Raw genomic sequence first — 22,029 nt, 5'->3', positions numbered from 1 at the left:
CTATCAAAACATGTCTCTGAATCTTCTGCTGTGCATGACTCACATCTGTTTCAACGAATTTCTTTTCTTGGAAGAAAAAAAAAAGTGGAAAATAAAGGAAACAAAAGATAATATATTCTACCAGCTTTGACACTCCAAAATAAATAGCCTACTTTCAGTGGAGTGCCCAAGGACGGGTTTGTGGGGGTCATAACCCAATACCTTTGGCCTAGTATTCCATAAACAATTACGTCAAAGTCAGGATAATGTGGCAAAAACGGGGCTGTATACTAAAAAAGTATATGCAACCCCCCTCCCCAACCTTTCGAAATTCCTGGGCATCCAACTGCCTATCTTAAGCTGCATGTACTGCTACATTGACAAAATATGGAGGAAGCTCAGTTTTGGAGCTGACAATACCAACTGGTCGTGGGTACCTAATAAATCAAACTTTTTGCAATGAAATTTCGCAGATTTTCAATTGTCATACCTTGTAATTTCAATGTATGGTAAGTCAAGTATTAAAACCTTAAACTAACTAACTAACTAACTCTCTAGCCTTCTTAAACTCGAAGGTTCATGGCAGCAGCAACACAGGCCTTCCATTTGTCCCTATCTTGAGCAAGATCTATATACTCTTTTCCATCCCTACCGATTTCCTTTAGGTCCATCTCAACGTTGTCCCTCCATCTTCGCCTTGGCCTTCCTACAGGTGTCTTACCATCAGGTTTCCCAACAAGAATCCTGTGTAAACTCCTCTCTCCTCTCCCATTCGTGCCACATGGCCTGCCCACCTAAATCTTCTTGATTTAATTATTCTAATAATATCTGGACATGAATACAAATTATGTAGTTCTAAATTATGTAACCTTCTCCACTCACCTGTCTCCTCATCCCTTTTAGGTTCAAAGATTTTCCTAAGGATCTTATTTTCAAATACTCTCAATTTATGTTCCTCTTTCAATGTAAGGGACCAAGTTTCACACGCATATAATACTACAGGCAAAATTATGTTTTGTATATTTTAACTTTTAGTTTCTTAGATATTAAACGAGAAGACAAAAGTTTATGAAGAGAGAAATAACATGCATTTCCTGAATTAAGCCTACTTTTTATTTCCTCTTTAATATAATTTTCATTTGTTAATATTACTCCTAAGTATTTGAATTTGGAAACTGCTTCAAACGAGTTGTTATCAATAATTAGATTTTGATTATTACCTAACACTTGGTTTCGGCCTGTAAGCATATATTTAGTTTTCTCTTTGTTAACTTCCAAACCTATCTCTTTAGCAGTTTTGAAAAATATTTTAGCATTATTCTTAATTTCATTCACATCATCCCCCAGTAAGTCTACATCATCTGCATATGCTAACAACTGAGTCACACCATTTAATTTTAGTCCTTCTTTAGTTTCTTTTACCTTCCTAACAGCATATTCTAAGGCAAAATTAAAGAGCGATGGAGATAATGCATCTCCTTGTTTTAACCCATCATGAATTGCAAATTTGTCAGACACATTAATACCCACACGAATTTTACTTTCTGTTTCACTGGTGGATACTTTTTTATTCTACTAACAAGCTTCTTAGGTATTCCAAACTCGACTAATATATTATATAATTTATCTCTTTTGACCGAATCATATGCTTTTTTGAAATCAATGAATAGCTGATGGACATTTTGATTATATTCCCACTTTTTTTCAAGTGTCTGTCTGATGTGAAAAATTTGATCTGTAGTTGATCAGTTACGTTTAAATCCACATTGATAATCACCTATAATTTCATTAGCATATGAGGTTAGTCTTGCTAAAAGAATGTTAGATAATATTTTATATGTTGTTGAGAGTAGAGAAATTCCACGGTAATTATTGCAGTTCATTTTATCACCTTTTTTAAACACAGGAACAATTATGGATTCTTTCCACTGTTGAGGGATTTCTTCTTTATTTCATATTAAACAAATTAATTTATGAATTTGACATATTAACGAATTTCTACCATATTTAATTAACTCAGCTGGTATTAAATCAATGCCAGGTGCTTTGTTATTCTTTAGCCTTTTAATAGCATCTTTAACTTCAGTCAAGTTAGGTTCTGGAACTAAAGGTTCTGCTGTGTGTACTTCATTTACTTCTGATTTATCTCCTATATGGACATTTAAAAGGTCATTAAAGTAGTTATTCCATCTATTTAGAATATCGCTTGGGTCAGCTAGAAAATCACCGTCTTTATCTTTTATCAAGTTTACTTTAGGTTGCCACCCCTTTCTAAACTCATTTACACCTTTATATAAATCTCTGATATTTTTATTTTTGCTGTTTGTTTCAATTTCGTTAATTTTGCTTTTCAAGTAATCTCTTTTTTTATTTCTAAACGTGCGGTTAACTTCTTGCTTTATTGTATTACAATTGCTTAGATTTGTATCATCCGAGTTATTTAACCACCCAAGACTAGCCTGATTTCTTATTTCTATTAGATTATGACATTCATTATCAAACCATGGCTTACTTTTTCTTGGTTTATTGTATCCTATACTTTCTTTAGCTGCTGATTCTATTGCATTACGTATGTGCTCCCAATTCTTATTTGCGTCTGTTTCATTTATATTTTCATCATCATTTAAATCCTGCAAAACATCAAATCTATTTGACAGTTTAATTTGGTAATCTTTCTTAATTCTTTCATCAGTAAACTTTCCTGTATCAAATTTTAGAACTTTTAGAGTTTGTTGCTTATGATTTATCACTGCAAGTCTTTTTCTTAATTTAGCATTTACTAAATAATGGTCTCTGGCACAGTCAGCAACTCTATGTGTACGAACATCAATTATACTAGTACGCCTTCTCTTATAAATAAGAATATGATCTAACTGATTATGAGTTTTACCATCTGGAGAAGACCAGGTATATTTATGGATATCTTTATGTTTAAAAGTGGTACTATTCACAATTAAATTCTTTTGAGGTTGCAAAAGTAATCAATCTTATAAAATTATCATTACTTAATTCAGGAAGACTTTCTTTACCAATCGTGGGTTTAAATATCTCTTCTTTGCTAATTTGTGCATTACAGTCACCTAACAGAATTTTCATATCATACTGAGAAAATTTATCAAAGACCTGTTCTAACTCTGTATAAAAATCATCTTTAGCATTATCATCTTTATCTTTCATTGGTGCATGCATGTTTATGAAAATAATTTTACACCACCTACCCTGTAAAACTGCATATGATATCCCTATCATTAATAAATTCTACTGTTTTAAGAGCCGAGATAATTCTATTATTTATGAAAAAGCCTGTTCCAAAATTATGATTTTCGATACCACCAAAGAAAAAAGTATAATTTTTAGTTTTACAATTCCCTTCTCCTGGCCACCTAACTTCCTGGACAGCTACTACATCTAATTTATACTTAACTATCTCATTCACTGTACACTGAAATGCCCCAGGCCGGTAAATGCTCAGAACATTCCAGGTTCCTAATTTAATATCCTTATTCCTAATATAGAGGTATTAACACCTTATGTTACTATATTTTCTGAGCCTTTGTTTAACCCAAATTTAAAAAAGAAAAAGAAAAGACTTCATTATTCTACGTATGGAATGTAGTATACAAACTTTAGGCTAAAAGACTAAAAATCGGCAACTTACGTGTGTGAGTATGAGATTTTTCGTGCTACGTTTCGGAGGTTGCACTACCTCCTTCTTCAGGCTGAAACGAAGTTATTCAGACACCGGACATGGTGCCTCGTCGTGAAAGTGAAGGTTAAGGATTTAGGTTAAAAAGTTGCTTGAAGGACACTTTCTAAAAAAGAATATAAATTACACATCTAAAACCGCGCAATACTATAAAAACAAAAGAACATCCAAGGCTGAAGTTGGTGAACTGCTGACCATTGCTCAGGGTAGGCGAATGCACGGTGTCAGCCCGTACCTGGGGAAAGAGAACTTCCCCTCCTCAATTCTTCCAACTGGGGCTCGGGAGTCACCAATCCAAGGAGAAGTCGACCTCCACCTCGGCGGCTTTCCTGACCTCAGGAGTAACATGGAAGCCCATCTCGTTCCTAAACACTGCGGCCTTATCCCATTTTTTAAAGAAATTAACCCAGCCGTCTTCTAAATTCCCATCGTCCCTATTAAGTTTATTCCAATTTTTCGCGCATATATGGGCAGCTTCATATACGTTTCTATCCAATTTATTGTTAACCTCCCTAATAACTTCCCTTTTAGCAATCTTATGTCGGTTAACCAATATGTGTTCAGATAATCCAGTTTTGGGTATGCCCTCCTTTACGTCTTTATCATGCTCTCCCCACCTAACTTGCATACTTCTCCCGGTTTGTCCCACATATTCCTTTCCGCATTCACACACTATCCTGTATACTCCCTTCCGCTCTTCAGGGTTATTGCGCTTATCCCCCCTCCCATTCTTATAGGATGTAAAGTGCTTTTCAATACTCCGGGGCGCTCTTACCCCACATTTTATTCCGTAACCCCTCACGGACTTTTCAATTTTCTCCGAGACCCCCTTAAAATATGGGATCCCGACAAAATACGTGTTTTTTCCACCGTTTCCTATCTCAGTTTTTTTATCCTCTTTGCCATTTTGCGATGTTTCTTGCCTAATAATCCTTTTGGCTTTCCTAGCTACTTTTTCCAGGTCGCGGATAGTGTACCCGTTCTTTACCCCCACCTTCCTTATCCATTCCCCTTCTTTCTCTTTCTCTTTCTCGTCATTGCACAGTCTTTCGGCGCGAATGAAAAAGTTAAGAAAAACATTTAATTTAGTCCTATTCGAATGTTGTGATCTCTTATGGAGGTACATCTCTCCAGCTAACGGTTTATGGAAGACCCCGGTTACGATCCGTTGTCCGGTTTTAGTAAGGCACAAGTCAAGAAAGTGGATCTTTCCGTTGGCCATATCTTCCCTAGTGAACCCAATCCTGGGGTCCTGCTTCCCCAATTGGTCGAAAATGCTGTCAAGTTTGTTTCCATTCCCTATGATGAGGATGTCGTCTACATACCTCCCATAATATTGTACCACCCCCCTCCCCCCTGCGTGCTCCATAGCGGCTTTTTCGACGTAGTGCATGAAGATGTTGGCCACAAGACCGGAAATGGGATTGCCCATGGCCAACCCTTCTTTTTGTCGGAAGATTTTATCATTAACGTAGAAGTAATTGTACCCCGTAATGAGAAAAAACCATCGGACGTACTCCCAGGCGACCAAGATTTCAACGTTTTGGTCGATCAACCATCTATACAAACAATCCCCAGCTTTGTCCCGGGGGACACTGGGGTACAGATTAATAACGTCGAAACTACAAATTACGTCCCCTTCTCCTATGTTGAGTTTCTCAATAGTTTCTTTGACCATAAGAGAGTTTTTGACGCTATACGGAGTGTCCATATTCATTTTTCCCATCCTCTTAATCATTTCTTTAGCTAAACCATATCCTGGATGTGCATACATGGGGATGATGGGTCTGAGGGGAATCCCCTCTTTATGGGTCTTCGGTATCCCAAAGGCCGTAGGAATATTCCCTTCCTTAACCCCCTTAAGTAATTTCTTTTTTTCCGCGTTTCCCAAAGTAAAACTGGTTTCAATGCCTTTCCTGATTTCTCGTTTGATTTTATTAATGGGGTTAACTTTGATTTCTTCGTAGTCATTACTTCTAAAACTATCTTCCAACTTACTATGGTATTCCTCTTTCCCGATAATGACCATTTTGTTTTCCTTGTCCGATCTAACCAAGTATACGTCACTTTGTTTAACCCATTCTTTCACGTTTTGAAGACTCCCCTAAGCTTACTTTCCGTTTTTCCCTCTGATGTCCTATGATTGGTAACGGGTGGGCCTAGTTCCCTTACACTTAAGTGCATTTGTTCATCTATAATGTCACGTATTTTTACCCTGACATTGGATTTATCTTCTTTTTCGTCTAATTTTCCCACTATTTTCTCCGCCGCTATGACGAATTCCTCTTTTTCGAAGTTTTTATCCCTAATGGCAAACTTATGCCCCATTTTCATAATCTCCGCTAAGGCCTTAGGGGGTTGAAGTTTTGTTAGATTTAAAATATTGGTTTTATTTTCATCCTTTTTTCCGTCCCTTTTCTCTTCCTCCTTAACTCCCTCGTTGATTCCCAATTTAATCAATTTCCTCCTCGAAACAATTAGGAGGAAATTGATTAAATTGGGAATCAACGAGGGAGTTAAGGAGGAAGAGAAAAGGGACGGAAAAAAGGATGAAAATAAAACCAATATTTTAAATCTAACAAAACTTCAACCCCCTAAGGCCTTAGCGGAGATTATGAAAATGGGGCATAAGTTTGCCATTAGGGATAAAAACTTCGAAAAAGAGGAATTCGTCATAGCGGCGGAGAAAATAGTGGGAAAATTAGACGAAAAAGAAGATAAATCCAATGTCAGGGTAAAAATACGTGACATTATAGATGAACAAATGCACTTAAGTGTAAGGGAACTAGGCCCACCCGTTACCAATCATAGGACATCAGAGGGAAAAACGGAAAGTAAGCTTAGGGGGAGTCTTCAAAACGTGAAAGAATGGGTTAAACAAAGTGACGTATACTTGGTTAGATCGGACAAGGAAAACAAAATGGTCATTATCGGGAAAGAGGAATACCATAGTAAGTTGGAAGATAGTTTTAGAAGTAATGACTACGAAGAAATCAAAGTTAACCCCATTAATAAAATCAAACGAGAAATCAGGAAAGGCATTGAAACCAGTTTTACTTTGGGAAACGCGGAAAAAAAAGAAATTACTTAAGGGGGTTAAGGAAGGGAATATTCCTACGGCCTTTGGGATACCGAAGACCCATAAAGAGGGGATTCCCCTCAGACCCATCATCCCCATGTATGCACATCCAGGATATGGTTTAGCTAAAGAAATGATTAAGAGGATGGGAAAAATGAATATGGACACTCCGTATAGCGTCAAAAACTCTCTTATGGTCAAAGAAACTATTGAGAAACTCAACATAGGAGAAGGGGACGTAATTTGTAGTTTCGACGTTATTAATCTGTATCCCAGTGTCCCCCGGGACAAAGCTGGGGATTGTTTGTATAGATGGTTGATCGACCAAAACGTTGAAATCTTGGTCGCCTGGGAGTACGTCCGATGGTTTTTTCTCATTACGGGGTACAATTACTTCTACGTTAATGATAAAATCTTCCGACAAAAAGAAGGGTTGGCCATGGGCAATCCCATTTCCGGTCTTGTGGCCAACATCTTCATGCACTACGTCGAAAAAGCCGCTATGGAGCACGCAGGGGGGAGGGGGGTGGTACAATATTATGGGAGGTATGTAGACGACATCCTCATCATAGGGAATGGAAACAAACTTGACAGCATTTTCGACCAATTGGGGAAGCAGGACCCCAGGATTGGGTTCACTAGGGAAGATATGGCCAACGGAAAGATCCACTTTCTTGACTTGTGCCTTACTAAAACCGGACAACGGATCGTAACCGGGGTCTTCCATAAACCGTTAGCTGGAGAGATGTACCTCCATAAGAGATCACAACATTCGAATAGGACTAAATTAAATGTTTTTCTTAACTTTTTCATTCGCGCCGAAAGACTGTGCAATGACGAGAAAGAGAAAGAGAAAGAAGGGGAATGGATAAGGAAGGTGGGGGTAAAGAACGGGTACACTATCCGCGACCTGGAAAAAGTAGCTAGGAAAGCCAAAAGGATTATTAGGCAAGAAACATCGCAAAATGGCAAAGAGGATAAAAAAACTGAGATAGGAAACGGTGGAAAAAACACGTATTTTGTCGGGATCCCATATTTTAAGGGGGTCTCGGAGAAAATTGAAAAGTCCGTGAGGGGTTACGGAATAAAATGTGGGGTAAGAGCGCCCCGGAGTATTGAAAAGCACTTTACATCCTATAAGAATGGGAGGGGGGATAAGCGCAATAACCCTGAAGAGCGGAAGGGAGTATACAGGATAGTGTGTGAATGCGGAAAGGAATATGTGGGACAAACCGGGAGAAGTATGCAAGTTAGGTGGGGAGAGCATGATAAAGACGTAAAGGAGGGCATACCCAAAACTGGATTATCTGAACACATATTGGTTAACCGACATAAGATTGCTAAAAGGGAAGTTATTAGGGAGGTTAACAATAAATTGGATAGAAACGTATATGAAGCTGCCCATATATGCGCGAAAAATTGGAATAAACTTAATAGGGACGATGGGAATTTAGAAGACGGCTGGGTTAATTTCTTTAAAAAATGGGATAAGGCCGCAGTGTTTAGGAACGAGATGGGCTTCCATGTTACTCCTGAGGTCAGGAAAGCCGCCGAGGTGGAGGTCGACTTCTCCTTGGATTGGTGACTCCCGAGCCCCAGTTGGAAGAATTGAGGAGGGGAAGTTCTCTTTCCCCAGGTACGGGCTGACACCGTGCATTCGCCTACCCTGAGCAATGGTCAGCAGTTCACCAACTTCAGCCTTGGATGTTCTTTTGTTTTTATAGTATTGCGCGGTTTTAGATGTGTAATTTATATTCTTTTTTAGAAAGTGTCCTTCAAGCAACTTTTTAACCTAAATCCTTTACCTTCACTTTCACGACGAGGCACCATGTCCGGTGTCTGAATAACTTCGTTTCAGCCTGAAGAAGGAGGTAGTGCAACCTCCGAAACGTAGCACGAAAAATCTCATACTCACACACGTAAGTTGCTGATTTTTAGTCTTTTAGCCTAAAGTTTGTATTTAATTGTGAGTAATTCGCACATTACCAGTATGTTATGGAATGTAGTTTAACCTTACTTTGCAACGTCAGAAATTAGGTGACATATGTTACCTCATATTGACCAAAATGAGTTGAATCTAAAAGTTGAGATTTTTACTGTGAGTTAGGTTCATGAAGGGCTTCCTATGTGATAAATTTCAGAATTTTTAAAGGGGACCCATCTGAGATATTTAACCCCAAAAACTGTCAAAATTCAATGAACGGCCATGTTTTAGCCCATGCTGTAAAAAACGGGTGCATTTCTAAGCACTGATATTTTATTTACAGACACCCTGCAGGTAGATCTACACATGAAAAAAAAATCAAGCCTTAGACTAAACCCCTTCATTAAAAATTCAATTTTTTAACTATTGTTACCCCATTCTCCACCATAATTTTTGTACTTACGATGCAATTTCAAGCAAAACACACTTGAATATCATAGAAAGTATACTCCATTAGCTACAAAATGAATTTTGTTTCAGGTCTCTAGCTTTAATGGTTTTTGAGATATTAAGGTTTCTGTATACTGCTACATGAGCAAAAAAAGCCATGCGCCATGTTAGAAAAATGGCTGCCCCAGGAGAACTAAAGACAACAATTTTTTTTGAACATTGGTTTTGATATCTAGAAACATGTACAAACCTATGTACTAAAAATGATTTTTTTCTAAAATGGTCATGCAACCACCATTGGATGGTTTGGCATGGAATGACCCACAAACAAATCACTAGAGCCACCTCCCACACCCGCAGCAAACCCAAAATCAACCCTCCAGCTGTGATCACTCAATACCACCCTCACCATATGAAAATCAATCATACCCTCCACTCCCTCCTTCCCATTCTTCAGTGATCCTGACACTAGGAATATATTTTGGGAGAAACCTAGGGTCATCTTCTGTTGCCCCCCCAACCTCAAGAACATCTTGGTCCATAATACACGCACCCCTCAGGTGCAAGACCTGCCCCATATTCTCACCTCTCCCCACCCTCCAGATCCCTACTGCTGCTGGCGAGTTCACCCTTCACCCAAAGGGCACCTGCCGCTCCTCCAACCTCATATACACCCTCATTTGCCAAATCTGCTGTAACTTCTACCTGGGTGATACCTTCATCCCCTTGAACCTCAGGATCAATAACAGTCGTTCTTCCACCCAAAACTCCGACCTCACTGTCGCCACCCATACCAACAGCCATAACACCACTTTTTCAAGCACAAGCTGTTCAATCTGTGTTGTATGAATTAGTGTTGATATATTTTCTTTCAAAATGTTAGATTTATTTCTATAAAGATGTGTTATTGTTAATATCTCAATAGGTAAAGGATTGTTTAACTTAGTTCTTGCAGAGATGATGTAACTATGAATGTATAAACAACTATGGCGTTACCTTGGTAAAATGAAAACTAAAATTCTATAAAAGGGCGATAGCTTTGTAAGCCCGGGAGACATTCTCCGAGTTGCTGATGATTCAGGGGACATTGGGGAAATATCTTGCCTCGTTCTTCGGTTCGGAGTACTCCATCGGCGGATATTTCAGTACCCAACTCTGAATAAGGTGCATCATCAAAAGACCAGGGTTATAAACTTCGGTACAACTAATAGGTTTAAGCCTACGAGTTGTATCGGGTGAATTGTCTGTTTAAAAAGTGTTTGTATATCATCGGAAGTTCAAATAAATCTCCAAGTAAGAGATCTTTATGACCTTTAATTTCAAACCTACATAGGTAAAAATTAAAAATAAATCCTGCACCACAGACCACGCAAGGGCTTGGTCCTACTAATCCTAAGAAGCCTTTGAGAAGTCCGATAAAAGGGTTTGTAACCAGACTAACAAAGCCCTAAAGGCAGACTGTGCGTGTCAAACACCTTCAACAACTGTTTCCATGTTGCCATTATCCATCTTCTATTATTCTATGAAAACTATAAAATGATACTTCTGTATTAACAGTATAAAGATGCATGGTTGTTGCATCACCACAGTGCCATCTGTGGCCAACTTTCAACCTCGCCACCAAAATTCCCAGGTTCGAGTCTCTGTGTAGGCATGTGTGTTCACTCTGCGAGTGTGCCTTCTTCATCAATTTCACCTAATCGTCACTAATCCAAATTATAGCCAAAAAGCAGCAGAAATGTGGCACTATGACTAACACAAGGAACATACAGTGTTCAAAAAATTGATATTGCAAAGAACTGTGACCAAAAAACAGTTGCATGCTTAACAAATGCTTCCCTCACCTCTGGTGACATGTAGCGTTTGGTTCCCACTCTGTTGTTCAGAGGGATGTCCACGGTATCAGTGGTGGCATCGTGCCTCACAGCCAAGCCCAGATCTCCGATGGCACATATTCCATTCTGTTTAACCAGAATATTTTTAGATTTGAGATCTCGATGAGCTATGGCTGGTTTTCCTGGAATGATAAAATGCAACGTTTCACTATACCAAAAGGGCACAAACATGTTAAAAATACTTATGAGGTATAAGCTGATATCACCGAGACAATATACGAATGGAGACACCCTTACCAAATTCTACACTCTCTCTTACCTGCTCTGGCAACATTTGTACAGATTCCTACCTTTTATAACAATTCCCACTGATGCTCACAATGATTTCTATAATATAATTTATGTATGTCGTTTACACACTTACAAAGTTGTACATTAGAGTGCTGCATTGAGGGATTTTGCTCGAGCATCTTTATAGTTCGCATGGATGACATTAGATAGTGTATGGAATTGACAGCTTCTTTGCTCCAGTGAATAATGCTCAAACAGGCAAAACGATCGGTAGGGGAATTCATATTTCGTTTTTGACGTGTTTTCGTCAAAAACTGAATGTGAAAAAACACATTGTAATGCTAATTTTTCATGTTTTTGATACCATATTTTGTCACAAAATGATGAGAAATGGACTGCAAAGGGCAAGGGCAAAAAAAACAAAAAAAAAAAGTGAAGTGCTCCCCTGTGCATAACACCACGCCATGAAGGCGTAATGCCCCACACTTTCTTCATCTGGTCGTGAGTGGGAGTGATGTGATCAGCATCAGGCCCCTGACCGCCTTTACCCCCCAGGGTTTCCCCCAGGTACCCATGTTATTCGACGCTGGGTGGGCACCGGGGCCGCTTCCAACGTTAGAAATGTTCCCAGATTTGAACCAGCCGGGGATCGAACCCGGGACCTTTAGCATGGTAGTCAGACACGGTACAGACTGAGCCACCGCGGCCACTTGCAAAATAAACTCTTAAACACAAAATTTATGGTTATTTATATGGACATATTTTCACTGCAAATTGCGAGAATTATTACTTTTTGCTCATTGCACAGTACTTTGCAAGGTGTTGTTATATTTTATTTGCATAACCCATTTGTAATTATGCCCTGTTGTGTTCAAACTTGACAGCGATTTTCTCCAGGTGGATCACGAGTGAGTGCAGTGTTTCCAACCTCACAACAGTTTCTCTGATTCCAATTTTAACATGCCGAATCACAAGTGTTCTCTTAAATTATTCCTCGTACTTGAGTTTTCCATTTTGTTCTCAATTAATATGTTGGGTGAATATAGTTTCTGACTTCATATTATAAACAATAATGTAAATCTTTCACGACAGGGTTTCTCGCCTTGTAGAGGGGCCTGCAGTGAAGCTGGCTACTCTCCGCTGGTTCTCAAGAGCTATGTTGCCAAATTAACGATTTCTGGACTTAGAAATCTTTCAGGGCGGTCAGGTAACATTTGGAGAAGTGTACATATTTTGTACTTTGAAATTACATAAAAATCCAGGGTTTAGTAATACGTATAGCTATTAAATCAAATTTAGGTTTCCATTCACCATTTTATCACCGAATGTACCGCTTTTGATTCCAAAATGTGCCAAGTTTTTGTACCGATATCTTGATCTTATATTTACCATATGTATGTGGTAGTGGGCTCTCAAATATGGATCGTGAAATAAAAGACGCAGTGAAATTGAAACTTAAGTGAACATAGTCATCGTCTCCATGTTTAAGTTTAGTTTTGTCTATCTTACCAATACATAGTGATATATGAAAAGGAATTTATGATTCTGGGCCGAGACTACCAATGTGGATTTTACACATATTTTTCTACGATTATTGTCACATTGAAATTATACACACGTGAGCTTGGGATACTTGAATGAGTATGATTGAGCGAAAGTCGTCCCACGCAGTAATCTATTGTACGAGGGGCGTTCAAGTCAATCTGGGACTTTTTCTTACATGTTTAAAAATAAATCCCAGGGTGGAGTTAGTGCATGCAGTAAGAACTGGCAACTGTGTCCTGTTACTGGTAGGCAGTGCTCATTGCACACACCAGTCCAGAGACCAGTATTCAAGATGGTGGACAACAGTGTGAACGTGTACACGAAACAGCCTGTAGTGATGGAAGTTTTTAGTGAAGGAGAGCATAAAACCAGCTGAAAGTTACAGAAAACTGCAAGCACCGTACGGTGATGAAACACTCAGCCGCAGTAAGACATTTGAATGGTGCAAGAGCTTCAAAGATGTCCGTACAGCATGCAGACTCACCACAACCAACGAAATTTCGAACAATTGCATCAGCAAGTAAAATGATTGCAAGTGTTTTCTGGGACAAGCATGGAATTATTCACATGGATTTTTTACCCCGTGGTGTCACTATCAACAGTGAATATTACTGTCATGTTCTGCATGTTGTACATAAGAATCTGAGGAAGAAATGGCCTGGTTTGATCACAAAGCATGTTCTGTTTCTTCAGAACAATGCAAACAGGAATTCGGCTGGGAATTATTGTCACATTCCCCTTACAGCCTGGACTTAGCACCAAGTGATTTCCACCTGTTTGAACCCCTAAAAGAATTCCTCGGAGGTCAACATTTCTGCAGTGACGACAAAGTGAAGCAGGCTGTTCTAGAATGTTTCAAACGTAATGACAAATCTTTCTATGCCGAAACTTTCCAGGCATTAGTTAAATGATGGAATAAGTGTATAAATGTAGCAGGGGAGTACGTTGAAAAATAAAAGCAGTTTCCACTCCTTGAAATTTGTTCTTTAATTTTATAAACTCGAAAGTCTCGGATTGACTTGAATGCCCCTCGTACATACTCTGACCAACTCTTGCCAACGGTACAGTAACAGATTCTTGCCATAATGTGACACATCACACATGTGATGGAATACCGACACATGTCGGGCTATATCGGGCAGTACTTGAACTGACTCCAGCTCATAATGAAACTTTTACCAATTCAAAATGTCAATGCATGAGAGTTTAGATACAAAAAATTAGTAACCTGGCATATTGAAGGTGACTGTAACCAGAGGTGCCGGTAGATGGCATCGAATGAAGAGTGGGAGATAAATATCTGGGGAATGTGGGACGAATCCATAGATTGTCCAAAAGTAGTGCAGTGTCTGTCTCATTCACTGTGTGTAAGATTGGGTGCATAGCAGATGTTACTGCCTGCAAAGGGTATTTGGCCAAAGGTCATCCAGTGATGGAAATAGTGGAATTTGCAGGCATATTGACGTGTATGGTAGTATGGGTTTACCAGCAGTGCTCAGATAAATCTTGTTTTTGCCTGTATGTAAATGATGCTCGTAGACCTTAGGAAGCCTTCCAGGACTACTGTGTGCATGCTGGGGGAGGCTCTGTGATGTTCTGAGGATGTTTTAATTACGCAGAAATTGGCCCTTTGGTTTAGGTGACAGCCAATGTGAATCAGTATGCCTGCATTACTAAGTTGGACGAGGTTTTGCAATTTGCCCTTCATCTTAATGAGGAATTGAAAATTTCCATCTCTGTCTTCCAGAATGACAATTACCATGTTTGCCAGGCTGGTGGGATTACATTCAGGAGCAATCGCACATCTAGATTGGACTACAAATTACAGTAAAACCTCATCAATCTGGACCCCCAATAAGCTAGACTTCGCTTAATCCGTACAGGCAAAAAAAAAAAAAAAAAAAAAGCAGAATACAAGGTTTTAAATGTGGCTAGAAGTCAACAATTCCATTCTGCTCAATTTTTTGATGCAAGAGTGGTTCAACATTGTTGTCTCCTACATTCAGAACCTTGTCCAGTCCATGCCACGGTGGATTGCAGCTCTAATTCAGGCAAATGGAGGTGTTACACAATATCAGGTACAGGTGACTAACTTCTTGTCTGGTGAGTTTATACATATACTCTATGTGATCAGAAGTATCCAGACACCCACCTGAAAATTAAGTACAAGTTTGGGCCACCCACCATCAGGAACACTGGCAGTCAATACGGTGTTGGCCACCCTTAGCCTTGATGACAGCCTTCACTCTCCCAGGTATACTTTCACTCAGGTGGCGGAAGGTTTCCTGGGGAATGGCAGCCCATTCCTCACGGAGCACCGAAATAAGAAGAGGTATGGATGTGGGTCAGTGTGGTCTAGCACGAAGGTGACGTTCCAAAACACACCAGAGATGTTCTATGGGATTCAAATCAGGACACTGTGCAGGCCAGTCCATTAGTGGAACATTGTTGTCGTCAAACCACTCCCCCACAAGCCCTGCAGTATGGACGAGTGCTCAGTCGTGTTGAAAAGACACAATGGTCATCCCCAAAGTGGTCTTCGATGGTAGGCAGCATGAAATTGGTTAAAAAGTCGATGCAATCTTGTGCCATGACATTGTCACGTAAAGCAAAAAGGGTGCCAAGCCCCTCCAGGAGAAACATGACCACACTGTAACCCCCGAATTTCACTGTCGGCACTATACAGGTTGGTAGATGTCCTTCACCAGGCATTTGCCACACCCAAACCCTACCATTGGATCGCCACATTGTGTACAGTGATTCATCACTCCACACAACGGTTTTTCACTGTTCTATGGTCCAGTTTCGACACTCCTTGCACCACGAGAGGCGGCGTTTGGCATTTGCCCGTGTGATTTTTGGCTTATGGGCAGCTGCTCGGCCATGGAAACCAAGTTGCCGCACCTCACGCCTAAGAGTCATGGTGCTTGGAGTAGATCCTGATGCAGTTCGAAATTCCTGCGCGATTGTGGTGATGGATGATTGACGATTATGCTGTATGACCCTCTTCAACACTCGACGGTCTCAGGAGGTCAACAAGGGAGGTGGGCCTGCACGCTTATGGGTTGTACACGTCCCTTCATGTTTCCACTTCACTATAACATCGGAAACAGTGGACCTAGGGATGTTTAGGAGGGTGGAAATCTCACGCACAGACTTCTTACACAAGTGGCACCAACCACCTGACCACGTTGAAAGTCCGCAAGTCCCTCAAACCGTCCCATACTGCTGTCTCGCTCTGCCTGCAGACTACCGAGATCCCTGACCACGTGTTCCACGTTGTAGATGCCAATACTGTGTTGCGGTGTGTCCGGATACTTTTAATCATATAGAATATATTAATGTATGGGATAACCAGAATATTTATTACAGTAGCTCACATAATCAGTATGTTAATAAAATCATGAAAAGTTTCAATCATTTTAGTTTCTATAACTACATATAATTAAAGTCAAACATGCAATAAGTAAAACCACACTGAATGATAAACATCTCAATAAAAACTTGGGTTTCTCATTTCACTTATTTTATATTGAGATGCTTGTTATACAGTTGAAGAGAAAACATTTTGAATCCCTATTAAGGCTTTATGACCCACAATTTTGATGCATAATTACACTAGAAGCAAACTCCACCTGGCTGGTACAGTGATGAAATTCAAACTGACTCAAACATTTCTATAAGCTCTACTACAAACTACATACCGAGCTTGGTTCCAAAATGTCAAAAAATAGCCCTGAGAACAACATGCATATAAATTACTGCCCTCACCTTGTGTTCCAACTATTTCCATGTGCAGGTGAGCCAACCCTGTGGCGATGGAAAGAGCCATCCTGATCATTCCAGGTGTATCCACGGTGGTCCGACTCAAATAATCAAACAAGGATCCATTTTCGTGATAGTCTGTGATGAGCCACAGCTGAGTCCATGTTCCATTATCTGTGAAATAAAGGTTCATTTTTTAACTCCCTGTTTCTATTAAACTGTTATGCATGCATCTCAAACGTTTCATAAACCTCATCCCCTTGAACCACAACTTGGTAATACAGAAACAACAGAAGGAACAGCTTGCAAGTAAGATTAAATTGTTGGTTTTGGCGCCAGAGGCATGATCTGGTTTAATGCAACAATTATTTTATTATTGTATATATTTGTATCTAATATTAATGTCAATTTTGAAAGAATTGAAAGAAAAGTGCACCTCATCACCTTAATTTTGTTCACACCCAATGGTGTCCTATAGGAAAAGAAAAAGATATCAAATTCTAGGTTAATTACTTCCCTTTGCATTAAAGTTGTAAGCAGATCTTCAAGTTAATTACTAAGCCAGATACAGTTCATCCAAAATGTTATAAGCTCAAGATTTTTGTAATTTCATATATTTGTTAGAAGCTTTCTAATAACATCATTAATAAATAGTGCAGTGTAGGAAAAGACATGTGCATGCAAGTGAAACTTACTACAAATGCAAAGTTCAAAATATTTACACATCAGCAGGTAAGTAGAAAATTGTTTAAATTTGAGAACTGGCATTGTATGAGCATCATACACTCACCTTTATTATCGGCTGCAATAAATCCCAAAATATTCTCATGACGGAGCATAACAGTTTGGTAAATTTCAGCCTCACGGAACCAGGAACGCTCCTCTCGGGAAGAGAAAATTTTTACGGCCACATTTTCTCCTCTCCACCTGCCCCTCCACACCTCTCCAAATCGCCCCTTGCCTATTATTTCCACCAGCTGGATCTGCCTGGCTATGCTTCGTTGCACCAGCAGGGGCAAACCTAAGGATGGAATCATAGGATAATTTATAGAATAGAATAGAATACTTTATTAGTCATTAGACAACATGATTGCAATAGACTTCGTCATAATAAGTATATAAATACTAATATAAAAAATTACAAAGAAAAGAAAATTAAAAATACATATTAAAATATTACACATTCAACAATACAGTTTGCAAATTACACTACATGTTTTATTACAGCGAAAGCAATTGAAAAATAGTACTCTATTTTGATTACACTACAAGCCATGTACAAAAACCCATTTTACAGCTCTGTGATGCATTATGAGTAGACATTTACATTTTACAGGCCCTGACGGAAGTGTTCTTCAAATTCCGTGACACTATATATACAATATCGTACTAATATATTATTAATGTGTTTAGCAAACTGCTTGTTTTCTAAATTACGTATAGAAGCTGGTAGCAAATTGAATAATCTCATTCCATTATGTTTAAAATTTTGTTGAGTCTTGCATAGTCTAGCGTATGGCATTTCTATATTCAGATTGTGCCTTGTATTATAGTCATGTACATTAGAACGCAACTTAAAACTGGGGAGGTTTTCCTTTATGTACATTAAACTATGATAAATATTTATAGAGGGCACTGTCATAATACGGTATTCCTTAAAGAATTCCCTACATGACTCCATATCTTGTACTCCTTTAATACAACGTATAGCCTTCTTTTGCCATTTAAAGACTTCCTTTGCACCTGTAGAGTTTCCCCATAGTAAATTTCCATACAGAAAGTGTGAATAGAAAAGAGCGTAGTACACAGAGACCATCATTTCTTCACTTACAGACCTTTTTAATTTCCGCAATAGATATAAGACACGGGCAAGTTTCTTACATAGTTCCTGGGTATGAATTGACCAGCTTAATTTTGTATCTAAATATATGCCAAGCAATTTTACATAATCCTGATTATTTAAGGTGCATGGTGGGTTATTTAAGTAGAAAAAGTGAGTTTCTGTTTTTGTCGTATTTAACACCAAGCTATTTGTTTTAAACCATAAAGAGGAAGCATTTAACATTTCTTTATTTTTGATACTAAGGTTAAGAATACTATGATCATTTGTAATAAAGGTAGTGTCATCAGCATAGATAGCTGTTTTATACGGTAGGCAATTAGGTAGGTCATTCATATAAACTAAAAACAAAAATAGACCTAATACTGATCCTTGGGGGACACCAGACAAAACGTCTAGCTCATCAGATTTCTTATTATTAAATTTTACTATCTGTCGTCGATTAGTGAGATAAGACTTAAGAAGGGATAGTTCAATACCCTTTATTCCATAATATTGTAGTTTTTTAAGCAAGATTTCATGCGCAACTGTATCAAAGGCCTTACTTAAATCTATCAAAGTTGTACATGTATATGAGCCAGACTCGAAACCATTAATTATCTCATTTACGACAGTCTCTACCGCATTAATAGTAGATAACCCCGATCTGAATCCAAAGTGGGCTACATTAATAAGTAAATTCTGTTCAAAATAAGGGGTCAATTGTTTTTTTACACAGTACTCTACAATTTTAGAAAACACTGGAACAAGGGATATAGGTCGGTAGTTACCAGGGTTATCTCTGTCACCCTTTTTGTGGATAGGGACTGTTATAGATATTTTTAGGTTATCAGGAAAAATACCATCATTTAATGTCCCATTAATAAGATATGTAATTGGAAGTGCTATTATGTCAATTATATGCTTTATGATAAATGTTGATAGACCGAAAAAATCTTCACTATAGGAGTTTTTCATTATGTCAGACACAGATGTAATGTAAGCTATCACATAACATGGGCTGAAAATCAGTGATGTTCTGATGATAAATACTGATCAGGAATGTGAAATTTACTGGTAACTGATATTAACCTTTTTGGCTTGCACATATGCACACAAATGGAAATATCACAGGCAATGTACCATTTTTGACAGTTTTCTGACAACAAATTTATGTTACTATGTACAGTATATACTTTAAATGTTGTGTTTGAATACAATATAACTTACAAAAATTGAATGTAATTTTATTTTAATCATCAGTGTTGCCATCCACAAAATATCTCAAATTTTTGTCTGTTCAGTTCACTCTCTCCTTATATTCTAAATATTCAGTGAGTGATGGATACTGATGTCAGTGAGGCAACATTTATATTCATTCAGAGTTAAAATTCGATCAGTGTTGCAAACCTAAAACAATTTCAATATAGCAAAAATAGCAAAACTTAACACTAATCTCTGCTATTGTGACAAATGAGCAAATCAACAGCACACATGACACATGGACAATTAGAGAGAAAAAAGTAAGAAACAGCCACTTGTGCTGCCATCAAGTAGACAAGTTATGAACCAAAATACCGAACTTTGTAGCAAAACAATGTAGAAACCTGTACACATCTCCATAAGCACCCAAAAACTAATAACATACATTTACATTATCTGCAATTTGTACACAATAGAAAACTTAGTTCTTGGTGTCGAAAGGACTTAACAATGTAGTGTTTCAATCATGCAGTGCAGAAGACAGTCATGGTGTCGTCCAGTTCAGACACTGATGACTGTTTTATTACATTTGGAAACAAAAATAATGAGAGCTGTGGATCTTACCTGAGCCCGACCCACTGGTGGTCATTTCGATCATATCCTTAATGGATATTTTCCCCAGGATCGGATGATCCGGAGCCTCCACCTCGCAGCTGCGGTACCTGCGAAGTCTGAGCCTTTGGTGCAACATGCCGAACACAACCATCCCTATGAGGATCACAAGGCATATGGGGCCGGCGATTACAACCGCAAACTCCCATGCTTCCAATGAGTTGCCCTTTGGCACAGGAGGCCTCTCTGGTGAATTAATAAACATCTATTAGGTCACAAGTAAAAGATACCAAAGTAGAACAACACATCAAAAATAGATCATGGAGAAGTTAAGTGATAAACTCTACTTTAACCAGGGACTGATCCTGGATCCTACCACTGAGCTACCAACTTCTTTTCACAAGTTAGAACTGTGTGGTTTGGTTACATTAAAATCTTCATAGTATAACATAAACATTTTTCTTTGACTTGAACTGAAAACAAATTTAAGACTTTAATTTGCTGAATATATCAAGCTTTAATTTTTTTAAATTTTTGTGCTACCACACAGTGGTTTGAAATTTATATTGTCTACATGCAGACACGCACACTCAAAAAAGGAAGACAATTATAAAATTATCACAGTTTTTTTATATTATACAACAAACATGTAACAATAATTTATAAATCCTATATTCTGAAACAATATATACAAACTGAGAAGTGTGCAAAAACTAATGACAAAATACTGAAACAAATATACAATATTGATAACTTAACTGTATGTTTAAAAAAAGTACTAATCTAATAGAAGTGCAACGTGAGTTCATTCCAGCATGCTTAATAGCCTCAACACAAACACCAAAGCAAGGAACAAGAGTACACATGCACCTCCATGCACAGGGTATTTATATACAAGTGAAAAAGCAGTGCTTAAGATTAAAAACTATTCTACGGTGTGTACGTAGGTACCATGTAAAAAGTTGACTCACTAACCTGCGCTGTGCCTTCCAATAAGACTCATTCTGTTCTGGAGAGAGGCTGAATAAAGATTAAGTTCATCACGGATTCCTCGGGATTAGTATTAATGGGTAACAGCTGTTAAAATAAGCTCCTTAATGTAACGAAAATGACAATTTCTTAAACAATAAGATGTTTAGGTAATCCACTGCTTTGGTCCGTTGATCACAAAACAGGAAAAATATTTATACTTGAGTCATGACTGTTTCCAGATTCACAGGCACAACCTTGTCTACTCACAATCGTTCCTTGGACCTTACCCATTGTTTAGTGCTTATGGGTCCGAGTTGATATAAATATATATGGTATCAGCTGATATAAGTGTAGTATCGGCAAGTACCTAGTCATATCATAAATTCTGTTACAAAGTTTAGACAGAGATGACAACACTGGTTGGCAAGGTAACCCCGCAATGTTGGATCAAACAACAACCAGTATCATTGTGTTTGGCTGTGGTAGCGGAAAGGTGAATTTCACTGCGAGTCGAATGGAGTGGGGTGTATATGAGAACAGTGTGGCAGTAATCACACTGCACAAAGTTGGCAAATCACCATCGCAGATTTTCAACACCCTGAAAAAGCTGAATATCAGTTGGATGTTCGTGCATCGGACCATCAACAGATACTGTGACACAGGGACAACTGAGGACCACCCCAGGAAAGGTAGACCTCGCAGCGTGAGGAGCCAGAAGCTCGTGAAAGCAATGGCAGCGTGGATTCGACGAAATCCTGTCAGGAAACAAGCAGTGATGGCTCGAGAGCTGAACATTTCCAAAATGTCGATGTCACGTGTGCTCCGAAGTGACCTAGGACTCCCTGCTTA

The 22,029-nt window shown here is 38.6% G+C and overlaps 1 protein-coding gene across 3 annotated transcripts in view; it reads right to left on the bottom strand.

The window, feature by feature from the left end:
* The window catches only part of babo (TGF-beta receptor type-1 babo), a 75,221-nt gene that overhangs the window by 9,629 nt on the left and 43,563 nt on the right, over positions 1-22,029 (bottom strand). For all 3 annotated transcript variants that reach the window (XM_083121987.1, XM_083121989.1, XM_083121988.1), the window contains exons 4-7: positions 20,221-20,454; positions 17,365-17,595; positions 16,581-16,748; positions 10,983-11,155 (exon numbers count right to left, since the gene is read on the bottom strand). In XM_083121987.1, coding sequence (XP_082978113.1) covers positions 10,983-11,155; positions 16,581-16,748; positions 17,365-17,595; positions 20,221-20,454 — 806 coding nt within the window. The remainder of the gene's footprint in view (positions 1-10,982; positions 11,156-16,580; positions 16,749-17,364; positions 17,596-20,220; positions 20,455-22,029) is intronic.

This window comes from Lepisma saccharinum, chromosome 5 (assembly GCF_977018435.1).
Source record: "Lepisma saccharinum chromosome 5, izLepSacc3.1, whole genome shotgun sequence".
NCBI classification, from domain to species: Eukaryota; Metazoa; Arthropoda; class Insecta; order Zygentoma; family Lepismatidae; genus Lepisma; species Lepisma saccharinum.
This window is presented reverse-complemented; position numbering and strand designations above follow the sequence as displayed.